Consider the following 15,581-nt stretch of genomic DNA (forward strand, 5'->3'; position numbering starts at 1 on the left):
TTGAGTTTCAACCTAGCGAAAAGAAACACTTTCATGTTGCTATCTCATAACAATATGCTTAGGAATCCTCTCTAACTTTTTTTTTCTGCAATTTCGCTTAGAATTATACGAAAAATATTCCAGAAATATTCGAGAAATATTCGATTCGCACTCACACTTCAATATTCGAATTCGCTTCGCACCCAAAATTTTGCTATTCGCACAGCTCTAATGAAAACTCTTGAACACCTAGATAATGTTTCCTTAAATGAGCAACGTAACTAGGAAAAACATTCACTAACTCTGTATGTACAGAGAAATATCTAGAAAGCTTTGTTGAAAGTGGCTGAAAAGTCAAAGTGGATGTGTGCTTGGGAACTTCAGAGTGCAGGCACATAAACTAAAGAAATAACTATAAAACTATAGTAAAAAAAGCTGATGTAATTTACTGTTGTGAGACGTTAATTGCAATGTTATATGGAAAACTAATGATAAAAGCTTCATGAAACCAAAAGCAGTTAAAAACTTGCAAGAACGCTGCAAAATCCAAGTGAAATACCTAATGTCTACTACTATGTTGATACCATTTGAAGTAAATTATACATGCTCTCAACTATGTTACAAAGTGTCAGTGAAAAAAGAAAAAGTGTTCAATGAGGTCTGAAAGACTTGATCATTTTTATCTGAATCACTCGTAATCTTAAAAGCAACAATAATAAGCAGGTTTCTTCAGCTTGTGTGGCAGCACAAAAGCTTTAACTCTGAACGTAAAAGTGTTGAACAGAGCGTCGATACTTTGGACACAAATGAAGTGCTAAATGATGTCTAAAAAATCAACAGTGCACAAAGGAGTCTTTCTGCTCAGCTTGAAACACTACCACTACTGAAGACTAACCACCTTTATGTGGGCAGCCATGTTCATCAGTTCCATCGGCACAGTCAAGATGACCATCACATCTTCTTGACGCGTCAACACATCGGTGACCATCGCAAATGAACTGATCAAGCCCACAGAGAATCTCTTCAGAATGATGAGGGAAAGCTGTGGCAAGCGTTGTCCGGGAAGAGAACGAAGCATGAACAAAAGCCCAGAGAAATTAATACACATTTTCTGACTCCTGCACCACTGCACCACTTATCTCAACTCGCATGATGCAAAAAGCTTTCTGATGGCACAATCAAAAAACCCTGAAAAGTTAATGCAAGAGACAGAATTAGGAATTGCGAACAAGCTCATTGTTTGGAGGCACTCAAACGACTTGCATTTCTGACAGTTGCTTTCAGTTCAAAGCCCTTAAGGAATGATTGGATTTGCACAAACACGAGAGTGACTGGCAAAGAGATCAGCATTTACACACAAAACAACCATTTATGTAAACCTTTCGCTCTTAGACATATAAACAGACTTCATAGAACAGTGCAACACTGAACAAGTGTAACACCGAGGTAACAACCTTCAATTGATGGGCAATCATGTTCATCAGCTCCATCAATGCAGTCTGGACGACTATCACACTTTCTAGACAGATCAACACACCGGCGGTGATCGCAGACAAACTGATGTGGTCCACATTGAAATCCATCTCCATGAAGTGGATGCACTGCATGAAAGGTGCATGGATATAAAACGACTCATGTGGGCAGAAAATTCACAACGTCTGGTGACAGACATGCTGGCTGTGCCAATGAACCTCTCAGAATGATCACTTGCTGCCAAGGTTGCTTGCCTTGCAAAGCAGCTAGCTGTACAGTTCCACCTTTCATGCCGGTAGATATACTAATCCAATTGGAATACACAAGGCAGGCCCAGCCAAACAGCAACACTGCAGACATTCAAACGGAACAGCCTCTCCAAGTGCACTTGACTCTGTCAATGCGTAATCTTCAAGCTAAAGTGAGGTGCATGCCAAAAATGTGCATAAAAAATTGAATAAAAGTTTCCGCAAACTGCCAAGTAGCCACCATAGCTTGAATCAATGCAGAGCATGTGCCAAGCAGAAGCTTTCGGAAAACACTGGACAGAGACCACTGAAGCTATTTGGACGACTTGGATGAGTTGCAAGGAAGGAAACCAGTCAAACACCAAAAGGCACCTGTCGCAGTAAAATAAACGGCCACCACAAAGCACTGCTTTGATGGACGGGCTCAGCTTCAGATCAAGCATGCCCCAAGCACATTTGCAAAGCTGCTGTTGCAACATCAGCAGGCATGTTCTACACTACTGTTTACTCAGGACCAGAATTTTACAAAAAGCAGAGAACAAAATGCAGCAAAGGCTGAAGTCGTGTTTCAGTCACAAAGAGTGTGAGAAAAGAACTATGATATGAGGCACATCACAGTGTCTGACTAAAGCAAGATGAAGCAATTGGCACTTTGCAAGTCTATGTATATGAAACACACACACACGCACGCACACGCACACACGTAACATAACATAACAAAAACAGAGATTATCCTAACTGCTGAAGTGTGAAGTAGAAAATGTGCTAGTAGGCTACATGCAATCTTGGGTTTGCAATTTAGAGGTACCCCGTCAGGGTTACACAATTTTGTACACAGCCCTCAAGTGATAGTGCAAAGGCTGCAATAAGCTTTTGTTTTTTATAGTTCTGTGGTTCAGAAACTTGTAGGTGGGTGTGCATTTCTGGATTACTGCCACAATATATACAGCAAAATGGCTTTTAAGAAGAAATAGCAGTTCGTTCATTTAATGAATTTACAGCCATTTGTGATGAAATAATGTGATGTTCTACCAAATGTGAACCACTACGAACGCAGCCCTCCAGAAACTAATTCAGTAGCAACATGCCACAAAAACAACTTTTCACCTTCGGTCGATGGGCAGTCATGTTCATCAGCTCCATCAGCACAATCAGGGCGACCATCGCACCTCTTTGATACATCAACACATCGCCGACCATCGCAAATGAATTGATCATGTTCACACTGAACACCTTCACCATGAGGAGGAGAAACTGAAAAGCGTTGAAGAATTACTCATAGGTCCAAGAGCCAAAAACTCAGAAGCTACAACAACCAATGAATGTTACACCTGCACAAGTGATCCACTAGCAAGTGTGGATAGTCATGGTAAATGCATGAAGAAGCTTCTTTTATGTCCCAATTTTCTGGCAGCCCAAAAATGCACACGATAGCGAGGAATGGAGGCAGCGCAAGGCTTTACTTCAAAATGAACAAGTCCTGTGCCTGAGCTGTAACTGCACATCAAGAGTGACCAGGTGAATTTATACTAACGAACAGCTATTGCCTACACACAACTGACTTCATTACAGGCAAAAGCCACGCATGGGAGAACTCCTGCCAAGAGTCAGAAGGTCAAATAGAGACTTGTTAACAGTTTGCAGGAGAAATTCCTTTTCTTGATTTCTGGAAATAAGACATGCAGGTTCATCCTAGCTAGGTCACTGCATTATAGCATTGAAAATATTCTAAATGAGAGCAATCTCGCAGTACACTATTAGTACCATCAACAAATGCCTGAAGGGAAAGTGAACATTTGCACTGTAGCAAAGTTGCATAACAGAACATACAAACGTAACAAAGTGACAGAATTCTGCTTTTAAGACAGATTTTGGGTCTACAACAGCAACAGAAGCCTTTACCTTCACTTGGTGGACAATTCTGCTCATCAGTTCCATCAGCACAATCAGGACGACCATCACACTTTCCAGATGCATCAACACAACGACGACCATCGCAAGCAAACTGATTGGGTCCACAATGAGATCCTTCATGATGAGTTGGAACTGCACAAGATTATTTAATGAAGGACACCCAACTTTCTTAAACCAGTCGATGTTTTGATAAATGGCAACATGGAGTGGCAGCTGCATTGTTACCTTCCCTTGATGGACAATCACGCTCATCAGTGCCATCAGCACAATCAGGACGACCATCACATTTTCCAGATGCATCAACACAACGACGGCCATCACAAACAAACTGATTAGGTCCACAGTGAGCATCTTCATGATGAGTTGGGACTGCACAAAATTTTAGAAGCTTACTGTCAAGGAGACAAACTTTCTTAAATCAGCCCATATTTTCGTAATTAAATGATAACAGAAGCGACAAGTGCACGGTTACCTTCTCTTGATGGACAATCACGTTCATCAGTGCCATCAGCACAATCGGGATGACCATCGCATTTTCCAGATGAATCAACACAACGACGGCCATCACAAACAAACTGATCAGGTCCACAGTGGGCACTGTCACGAGTTGGGGCTGCACAAAATTTTATAGAGGCTTACTATGAAGGAGACAAACTTTCTTAAATCAGCCCATATTTTGGTAATTAAATGATAACAGGAGCGACAAGCGCACGGTTACCTTCTCTTGATGGACAATCACGTTCATCAGTGCCATCAGAACAATCAGGACGACCATCACATTTTCCAGATGCATCAACACAACGACGGCCATCACAAACAAACTGATCAGGTCCACAGTGAGCATCTTCATGATGAGTTGGGACTGCACAAAATTTTATAGAGGCTTACTATGAAGGAGACAAACTTTCTTAAATCAGCCCATGTTTTGATAATAAAATGACAACAGGAGTGGCAGGCGCACGGTTACCTTCTCTTGATGGACAATCACGTTCATCAGTGCCATCAGCACAATCCCGACGACCATCACACTTTCCAGAAGCATCAACGCAACGACGGCCATCACAAACAAACTGATTTGGTCCACAATGAGCTCCTTCATGATGAGTTGGAACTGCACAAAGGATTGCCATCAGTTAAAAAGGCATTTAAATCTGGTTCAGTCAACCCGACAAATTGTACTGGCTGTTAATCTTGACTGTGGTCTGAAAGAAAATTGCTCAAGTGTAGTTACCTTCTCCTGATTGGCAGTCCTGTTCATCAGTGCCATCAGCACAATCACGGTGGCCATCGCACTTGCCAGCAGAGGGCACACATCGACGGCCATCACAAACAAATTGGTCAGGACCACACTGGAATCCATCAGTGTGGTGAGGAGGTACTGTAGAAATTGCTTGAGGTTAAAAGCAGGACCCTGACGAAGTACATGGCCATGCTTTTGACATATTTGGCTATCGCCAGTTTTAACACTTCTATACTTCTCCAGAGAGTGCCAATGCTTAAATTCGAGTTTCACAGCTCGAATGTCCAACATTTCAACCACAACACAGAACAAAACAGCACCCAGGGAATAATGGATGGATATGACTGAGCAAATAAAGCAACCTCACTTTTCAAAAGGAATAAGTTCAGGAGCTGTTTAATGATTTCTGCCATCATAACTGGGAGAGCCATGCACATCTGTGCCAGTACAAGCAGGCAATGCAAAGCAACCTCAGCCTTCAAAAGGAATTGGTTCCAAGGACCATTCAATGCTTTCCACTGCCACAAAAAGGAGAGCCATGCCCATCAGTGCTAGTAGTAAACAGGCCAAGTCATGTTTGTCTTCTTGAAGTGCTTGTGGCTATGAGAAAAAAGCGTGCGCAAACAGAGGTGCGTGAAGGGACTAATAGTTCAAAGCAGCATAGAACCACAAGTATGAAAAAAGAGCTGACGTAAGAAAAATTACAACTTGCTGTTAGGAAACCAGGAGGAATATATATCAATACTTTTCAGTTGCAAACAAGCACAGAAGATGTGTAACAACCCTGACCATAAAAAGCCATTGGAAATTGCAGGGAGGGGGCTTTCACAATATTTTCTTTTGTCCCACGAGGTACAGCAATGTTAGGAGTATTATTGAAGGCATTAAGGAACGCAAATGTGCAAAGCCTAGGAATGGAAAGGCAGCAGCATGAAGGTGAATAAGGAGCCGACAGCAGATGCTGCACAGGAAGGTTCCACTCGTGCATGCATTGCAATTTAAATTGGAGGTGGGCAGCTTTACACCAGAGTGTTGCGTAATCACAAGCTTATTTTGCATAAAACAGTGAAAGGCAAGTATTTCACCTTCTCTAGAGGAGCAGTTCCGTTCATCAGTTTCATCAGAACAGTCACGGTGACCATCACATATCTGGGATTTCTCTACACACCGACGGCCATCACAAAGGAATTGATCAGGCTTGCACTGAAATCCATGATGTGGAGGGCCTGTGTACAGTGTCATATGGGGGAGAATAAATTGCAGTCTGCAAATGTTTGTATTTCAATGCTTCTTGAACAGAAGGAAAAAGAAGCCTAAGCGCTTTTTACAATGCACATCTGCAACAAAAAGTCACAAACAGACAGTACAGAAAAAAAAAAGATTGTTTAATTATTCCGTTACATTTCAAATCCTAAGGCTAAAGAGCTGAAATGACCGTTTAAACGGCCTTCCAATCATAAGTGCTTAATTTGGTGAAAGTGATGACAAACATTCAATACACACTGTCCTAAATGCCGTGTCTGTCTTAAATGGAAACTTTAATGCATGCAAACACGCGCGCACACACGCGCGCACACACACACACACACGCACGCACGCACGCAACGTAAGCTCAAAAGACTTTTGGCCAAACTACCACAGAAGCAAAAGCACTTGCGGTACAGTCTGACACAACTGACGAAACACCGAGTTATCCAGCAGGTGTAACAAAAAAGGGAATAGAATGTGCCCCACCATTGCTTTCTTTGGCAGTATTTTCAGCACCCATATGCAACACGTAACGTGTATATTACATTTAAGGTAATCTTGTAGAAAGACAGCATCTTACAGTTTTGATCACCGAGTGCAATTGTTGGCCCTGATACTTGCCTCATTTTTAAGAAAACTTTGAAGCTCATAACTATGGAGCTATCACACAGTGCAGAGCAATGTGGGAGCTACTCATTAGGCTTGTACTATATTTTGGTTGGAGCCAATGCTGCAACCACTAATCAATGAATACTACGTGAATTGTTGCAGCATATGGTGCCAACTTGTGGCAAGGGGGTGAATGCGATGCCAGCATTAGAATATAGAAACATGTCAGGTGTCTCAGCATTCCCTGGCTGCCCCAGCTGTGCAAGTTTGGATAATGGTTAGTGCCACCTGTTTGTGAGCACAAAAAAATATGCAATACTATGTTGCGAATCTGCCACATCCTGACTCGCCCTACATGTTTCTTAATAAAGTAGATGCACCAAACCCGAAACCCTAGAAAAAGGAGGCATGCTCTACATTAATAGAAGTCTAATGCTCATTTTTGGCATTGAGAATATTCAGGCATCGTTTGTTGTTTCACTGCCTAAATGCGCAGAGCAACCAGTGCATCTATAGATGGATGTTTCTTTTACTGTATGAACTGTCGAGGAAATTTTGGTGGCTACCTCGGCAAAAAATGTTCTGCATTAAGATGAAAAGAAGTCTGACTCTTTCAGGAGCTAGTAACTGTCGCCAAGATGGCATCAGCATAAACTTGTGTCGTTGCCTGCAGCAGAAAGTAGCAGCTTCAGAATTCCGGCATGTTGCTCACTACTCTGGAACAATCAGCAACTAAAGCCCCTATGGAATGATATAAAAATCATCCGGTCACGAAGCTTTCGGCACGGCTCGCACATCGCTCCTGGTGTGCTGTGACTGGCAGCACACTCTCATGGCGCATGGAGCGGTCATTGCAGAAAGCATAGTTTTATACTATATATACATATATATACATATACACATACATATATACATATACACACACACACACACACACACACACACACAAACAAACATACATACATACATACATACATACATACATACATATATATATATATATATATATATATAATGTGTGTGTGTGAAACTATGGCAGAAAGTGACCTCCTCCTGCCGCCACACAGCACACTTCCAGTACACGGACACTGACCATGCGCGACTAAGAACATCCTGGTCACTCTTCTTTGCCAGAAGACACGGTTGCTCTCCTTTGCCACACACTATTGTGCCAGCACTCCGCTGTCGTCCTTAACAAAACTGCACCAACGTCGCCACATACGCTTACCACGGTGGCTAGATGGAAATCGTTTCCATCCAACAGCCGCGTGCATACCCTTGGATGTAACAAAACGACAGCACTACAGCCACCATCAGTCGCAGAGTTCTTCCATCATACCAGAGTCCTTCCAACGCCTCCTACACAACTCAATGCCTGTAATGCAAGCTGTAAACCATGGCCTCCAAGATTAGCTCGCACAAATGCTACAGCATGATTAATTGCAACACGATTCAAGATCATACGTTTTAGTTGTGCCCATCACACTGGGTTGTCTAAGACTTAAGATCACGCTACCATGTCGGATGCAAATGCCATCATTTACTCAGCAACAAGAAGGCAAAATGACAAGGCAAAATGCATGCAAACATCAATGGTGACGGCGCATGCTTCGATGTTTACGCTGGCCAGACTGGCCAGCCTGGCCTGCTGCATGCATCACCCTCTCAATACAACCTGTCGCACTATCACATCCAAAACACGACTGCTTCGATATAATTTATGTGCTTTCTCTTCGTTTGAGGCCCTAAAAGAATCCTGAATTGTTAACTTTCTAAAAGCCTACACGTTTTATCCCACTCATCCCCTTTGCGCACACGCACTTACATATAATGCAGGCGTAGCAGACAGACAACAATTCGTAGCACACAGGTTGAAACTGAACCGGCCACTTGTGGCACTGGCGCAAAGAGGTTAAGTGATACGGGAGAGAGTATATGGGCAGAGAAGGTGTTCTGGTATTTGTATAGGAAGAGCATTGACTCGCAGTGGAGAAAAATAACTAGGAGACTCAGTGTAGAAGATATGGCAACCAAGAGTGTTAAGCGAAAAGTTTGAGAGGTGGAGAGGATTTATTAGATAGCAGCGATAGAAAAACTCGCTCCGAGTAGCTACCGAAAGGGCAAGAACGAAATAAGGAGGGAAGCCTTTTATGATAATTCAAGGGGAACCACTTTACTGTTTGAAGTGAGGTTGTGTTGCCTTTGAATGCGCAGCTATAAAGAGAGATTCGATAAAGAAGAAAAATGTACATGCTGTGCGGAAGCTAAGGAAATGACTGAGCATGTTCCGATTGAATGTGGAGATATCCACCCAGCTGAGTATTTCGGCACGAGCCTACATGAAGCTTGGGTTTTAGGGACAACAATGGAAACATCTGTGGTAGAAATAAGTAAGAGACTGTTAGAGTATTGGTGGCAGAAAATTAGAGAGAAAGGACAAAAATAAATAGTGGGAAAAATAACGTCATTCTGCCGGAAGGGGCAGAAAGCTGGGCTGTGCATTTATATTTTTTTCTATGGTAAGACCAAATTAATCTAAATAAAGGCATTAGGCCAACTTGAAAAACAGTTTTTTCCTTTTTTTGTTGAGCCTGATGGCGCACATTTCCCGCCCTGTTACAAAGGAGACGCTCATAGCATCTGCAGTGGATGCGCTACCTGTGGGCGCCACATACTTCCCATAGTGTCAGTACTCATTATATGTCATTCAAGCTATAATTACATGCTATGGTAAATTTCGGAATCGACGTAACAATAGTTGGGCTTATGAAGATGCATGGTCGAGATTTAAAAAAAAAAAGCAGGAGAAAACGAGTCAAATTAGTCAAATCATCGAAGTACATATGTGAACAAGGATTTGGGCTTAAATATACCTTTTAACGCTAATTATGACGATACTTCAGTTATGTTTTGTGGGAGGTTCAAATGCAGTGACTAGATTTTAGCAAAATAATATCGACACAGTTCTTCATGAGAAGTTTAGAGTTTTTTTTAACAGATGGCAATTTAACTGAAGAAGTTAATTCAATCAGCAAGTAAAGACGTGGCGAGAGCACGTGTACACCTTCCACCACTGTCATACAACGCAGAAGACAAAAAAGGCAATTACCTGCAGAACCTGTAATGACGCAGTTTTCTTCATCGTAGCCGTCATTGCAGTCAAGATGCCCATCACATCTACGTGAAGTTTCGACGCACCGCCTATTGTGATCGCAGGCAAACTGGTCGGCTCCACAATGAATGCCGCCAGGATGAGGTGTCGCCACTGAAAACAATGTTACAATCATTTTAGAATGTTATTTGCCTTGAGCTTTGCATACTGCCTCCATAACAGCTAGTACCTTCGTTGCTTCAACAACAGCTTGATTCGGACAAATTGGTTCACACTAAATATCTTGGGTACAGCGCAACAGATTTACTTCATTCAATGGCAGATTGACGTCGCAGACGTGCAGTCGACCACTTCATGCGTTGGTTTAAAATATCTTCGATGTCTCTGCTTTCAGATACCCTTCCGTATGGCGAATGAGCCACGCTTCCGTATGGGCTGCAGAGGATGGGAGAGTGCTTGCACACCTAGCTCAGTGTCACGTGACCCGAGCAGAAATACCACCGCTGCCTGACGTTTCATAAGTATCGCTGTTTAGCGGTGTCAGTAGTTGGCCCCTGTCACTGAATGGCCAGTGACTAGCTACGCCGTGCCGCTTCGCAGTACACATGCACTATTTTGCTTGCATCACACTACTGCCAGAGCCAGGGTCAACAGCGACGCATGCCGCACACCAAACGTGACATTTCTGCACAGAGCTGTTGAACAAAAGCTTTCCTGCAGAAGAGAGCGCCACATTGTTTTCCTAATGACGACCACAGACTAGGAAAAAAAAGCCCTTGAAATTTGCTACATTACCCTGACACTGTCATTGTGGTTACAGCAGGAAAGTGAGGAAATCCGACTTTATTCTGTATTTTATTTGCTACTAATTAACGTGCTACAGTCAAATCCACCTAAAACAATGCAGTTTTTAATAATAGATCGGCTATAACAATGAGAAGGTGCTGCATGGTCAACTTCTGTATGTTTTCTAAGGTGAAATAATCCGCTTGCTATACAATGCCCCAGTGCCGCATAATCGGATAACCGTTTATGCGGCACTTAATTCGCAGCATTTTCTGCCGCGCGGAGCCGATCGTTCTTAGTTGTGTGCAGCACATCGCCTACTAATTGCTCACGCCGTCAAAGCCGGGCCGCTTGCAGTGCCATACGTATGCACGCGTTTGCCGTTAGAGTTCGTTGTGACCACTCCGTCGACCGTTCCCGACCTCAGCGGCCGCGCGCCGATGGCTAGCTGCTTTCATTCCCACAAGCAACCAGTCTGTGCGGCGTACTTGGCGGTCTCGCAAAAAGAGGCATCAGTAAAAGGCGAGACGCGCTTGTTTTGCAGTTAGCAGCAAATGCTTATCATAGAGTTGTCAATGATTAAGTCGCACTGAAGCGTCTGCTGTCATCATGCCTCCGTGCATAGGCATCACCGTGCCGTTACAAGAGCCCCTTTGGATTCTCTATGCTTCACTGCACAATACTGTAGCATTGAAGCAAAGCGGACTTTTGGAGCCTGCTACAGCAGCGAACGGATGGACTCGCGTAAGCGCTGGTTCGAGACATTGTCCACGCGGCAATGACTTCAGTTAATGTATTTTAGGACCTACAATTTCAACAAGTCCGAACAAATCAGACTTCGTCTGAAATTTCGAACGCTGGAATGGTGCTTTGTGGCGGTGTCGCGAAAGCACCAGGATTCTTTTATCCTCATCAACGATGTGCATTAATTGGCATATCCCATATCCGACATTAGTTTTCTTAGGACAGCCTGCCATCTTTTTTTTTCTTCATACGTACGCTGATCTGCGAAAAATTTGTCTGAGCTCAAGATGGCACATGTCATATGCTTGCATTATCTATATCTACTTTTTGCCCACCTTATTCGCAGTTTCCCTTCCTTCACCCTTTCCCATCTGATTGTTAACCTATATTTGACACTTCGCAAGATGTGAATAAACCAGTTGTAAGTTTGTGCACCACCTGTCCTGTGTCCCTGTATCGACCTACCGTCCTCGTCTCGTCATCTGCAGCACAAAAAGGAAACCATGGTCTTCATACAACCTGTTTTAAGAACTATCGGCTAAAACAATCAAAGTTTCGAGGCACTTGAATATTACATATAAGCGAGTTCGACTGTACTTAAAAATTTGCAGTGGCTTAGCTCGGCTATGCCAGGATATACGTAGCGTTAGCAAAGGTTCAGCCGATTATTCTGAGCTTTCCAGATTTCCGCAGCACGTTTAGCTTTCCGCAGCACGTTTAGCGTTCCTATGTTCATTCTTCTTACGCTGAAGCGCTAATTGCCAGGCAACTAATTCGGGATCCGATGACATAAGTTTCTCGGCTCTTCTGCACCGTTGAGCAGCATTTGCGCTCTCCTTCTCCATGGCGTTACCCACCTGCAAACGCCAGTCAGAGGCGCTATCAAGCGGCACCAGCGCACTGTCAGACGGCGACTGCACAGCGAAGGCGAATACACCATCTCCCGCTAAAGGGGACCATAAGTAGATGCGAAGCCGGAGCACTTGCACGATAGCGTTCCGTTGGCGTTCGTTGGGCATGCTACCGAGCTCGCGTCGTGGAACGCGAAGAGCGACGCTACGCGCGTCGTATCTTCCATAGAGTATCTTCCATCTAGCCTGGCCGTTAATTCTCACAGGGCGAGCGGGGAACGCGGTCGACAGGCGGGCGAGAGGGGGCAGCGTAGGAGAGGAGAGAGAACGGGAGGGGACGCGCATGCGCTCGAGCTCATCGCGGCGTTGCGTGGGAGAGAATTTCGGCATGTCTAGCCCGCGTTTCAGAGGAAACGCGGGCTAACATGCCGAATGCGCGGAGCAGCAGCGGCGAGTCGCGCGCGCATGCGCAGCACTGCTCATGATGACCCCCGCGAAACCTGCTTTGGCTAGGCAAGTGTAGCTAACGCTACAAAATCAAATGAAAATATTTCTTGACCGTTGGAGCGCAGCGCTGTATACAATTCGTTCGTTTCACTACCGCGATTGAAAGAATATTTTCGGAGTAAGAAAGTTGGCCTTACGGGCATATCATCGAGCAGTAGAGTGCGCGCGATATGTCAGCTGCTCTCGATTATACGTGCGCGGGACTGATTATAACTCGCTTGCAATTTCTCTTCTGCAGATAAGTCTTTCCCGCCGTTGTGCGACTATATATAGTTTTAGATATTTGTGTTTTTCATTCCTTGTGTGCACGCATGTGCTTCTCGCAAACATCACTACACCGTGCTTGAAAGGGACACTAAAGAAAAATACAATTTCTCTCGCATTGGCAAGTTGCCCTGCCACAATATACCACAGGCACAACTACTGCGGCCAGGAGACGCCGAGTAAGCGAGAAAACGCGCAAAAAGGAAACGAGAGTTGCGACGCCACGTTTTGCTTCTCGCCCCAACTAGCTGAGAAATAAATTTGCCCTCACGGAGAAACAAGGAACGAAATAGATTTCATTGTGTACAGCAGGCCCGTAGTCAGGGGGGAAGGGGGGGCAGCCCCCCCCCCCCCCCGAAATTTTGATGACACATGGTGTTTTATCGAAAATACATCATGAAAATAGGCGTTTTTCTCAAATAGTCAAGGTCTTCAGCTTGAGTAACTTCTGAGATTCACTTGAAATCCGAGGCGAAGCACGAAGGATGCTCCCTTAAAGGGACACTAAAGGCAAATATTAAGTCGACGTTGATTGTTGAAATAGCGGTCCAAAAACCTCATAGTGCTATACTTTTGTGCCAAGGACGTGCTTATTTTGAAATAAAATGTTTTAGTGGTCCGCATCGCGTTAGCGCACTTCAAACCACCCGAGCGGTCTTTCTCACGTCACTGTTGCCGTGCCCAACGTTGCCCGCCTTTACTGCGAGGCGGCGTGCACTGGCGGCGTGCACCATTCGGGCATCTGGCAACATCACATGCATGCGGCATTTTGTAGAACTCTGTCAGAGCGACTTTCACGAGCGCGCAAAACACACGCGGCAGTACGCGATACCGAAACTATCACTGAGACGCGACCGCGTGAGCGAAGCAGGGCGCCGGGCGAAGCGCAGTTCGGCGAAAACGGAACCTTTGAACCATGGACGCCGTTCCCCATGGCAATGCCAAAGAGGTTCTTTTTTCCATGAATCAAACAAACGAACAAGCAGCACTTTATTACGTCTTTTGATGCACGGAAGGTTCTTTTTTTATTGCAGCCGACTCTCTCGCGTCATCGGGATCATTTCCAAAATGTCCCGCTCGTGGCGCTCATCGTGTGATACATCTGGCACCTCTGGGTTTTGGGCACAGTAGGTGGAAAGAAAACGTGGCTAGGGGTTGCCTACTTGTGGACGAGAAATAACTGCAGAGAAAAGAATCAGGAGATAGTGGATTGCATGAGTGAGGATATTAAGGAATTTGGTAATGGGGCCGAAATCGAAAGAGTATCGCTGAAGTCTGGCTCTCCCCGGTTTGGCTCGAAACCGGATATGACGTGAACTTAGGGAGGTACTCCCTGCCCCTAAACAGGTACTACTGTAGCTAGGGAACGATCCGACGATTCCTCGGCCTTGTCCCCAGCCTTTGCCATCAAATACAAATGCAGCCCGTTAAACCTACCGAACCAATTGGCCCTAGTGGCGCAACGGTTAGCGTGTCGAGCTCAAAATTGTGAGGTCGTTGGTTCAAACCTCGCAGGGTATTGTTTGGTGTTGCATTAGTTTGTTACCAGACTGAGAAGCGCGAAGCGGCTCGTGGGTTACGTGCGCCCCGGTGACACGGGCACACCACGGACGCTGGCACGGACGGGCGCCTGCCCCGAAGGGGCAGGCGCGCGGGCTAAACAGCGCGTGGCCGCGACAGCGGCCAGTAGCGCGTGACGGAGACCCTGCCAACCGGCCATTGAGCGTAAAGGCCCTCTGCGCCCTTCGGGCGCAGAGGGCCTTCACTGAGCAACAGGAAAATATCAAGAACGAACACAGCTGCGTATTTGTAGATTTTCTTGCGGCATTGCAATCCTAGGCACGGCATGGAGACACGTCAGTGACACTGCGCGATGGCACCTCCATAACTGCGGCGAGGTGAAAATGGCACTAGGGAGGAACTTTATCAAGCGCGTGACATACCAGGCACTCCGTGGCGACACGGAGAAAACTGGGGAAAATTCAACTTGGGGAAAAAACAGCAAGCTGACGTCATAGCATTAGGTCACGTGGCAGTGACGTCATCTATTGTTCGCGGTGGGAGCCGGACCAGGGTTGCCAGGTTTGGCTACTTTGCGCCAATTTGGCTACTTTTTTAGGCTGGTGGCGGCAGAAAAAGTGTGTTGGCTACTTGGCTACTTTTTGGCTATGATTGAAGCATACATTGTACTCACTTCGGCAAGCGTTTCTCGCGTGACGACGAAGTTCGAGTAATTAATATTCTCGAGTCGCAGTCCGCCCCTAATTCTTGGAAACGACACAAGCAGTTCGTCAGATATCCGATTTCTAATGTTGACAAGTGCATAGCACCTTGGATGCGGAGCGCTTTCGGTGGTCTGCGAAATGAGACGTCATGCAACAGTTTTCTCCAAAGTCCCAGCCACTTATGCATAAGACTTTTCTTTTGTATAATGCGAGCGCCAAATTCAATTTCAGGAGCTTGTAACCCGCCTTGATAACCATGTTTTTGACACCGCATACTCGAACGCCAGCGGCTGCAACGTCACAAGCTATTGATAATTTGGTTCAAATTGAGGCAACAAGAAACTATAGTTTCTTGTTGCCTCAATTTGAACCAAATTATCA

At 45.0% G+C, this 15,581-nt stretch overlaps 1 protein-coding gene across 1 annotated transcript in view; it reads right to left on the minus strand.

Annotated features, from left to right (window-relative positions):
• The window catches only part of LOC119389360 (basement membrane-specific heparan sulfate proteoglycan core protein-like), a gene marked incomplete in the record, with an annotated part of 213,331 nt that overhangs the window by 180,457 nt on the left and 17,293 nt on the right, over window positions 1-15,581 (minus strand). Inside the window, 11 exon segments of the mRNA XM_049414410.1 lie at window positions 878-1,021; window positions 1,434-1,580; window positions 2,808-2,954; window positions 3,603-3,746; window positions 3,840-3,983; window positions 4,087-4,227; window positions 4,333-4,476; window positions 4,582-4,725; window positions 4,846-4,992; window positions 5,940-6,080; window positions 9,821-9,976. Coding sequence (XP_049270367.1) covers window positions 878-1,021; window positions 1,434-1,580; window positions 2,808-2,954; window positions 3,603-3,746; window positions 3,840-3,983; window positions 4,087-4,227; window positions 4,333-4,476; window positions 4,582-4,725; window positions 4,846-4,992; window positions 5,940-6,080; window positions 9,821-9,976 — 1,599 coding nt within the window.

This window comes from Rhipicephalus sanguineus, chromosome 4, assembly GCF_013339695.2.
Source record: "Rhipicephalus sanguineus isolate Rsan-2018 chromosome 4, BIME_Rsan_1.4, whole genome shotgun sequence".
Classification (NCBI taxonomy): Eukaryota; Metazoa; Arthropoda; class Arachnida; order Ixodida; family Ixodidae; genus Rhipicephalus; species Rhipicephalus sanguineus.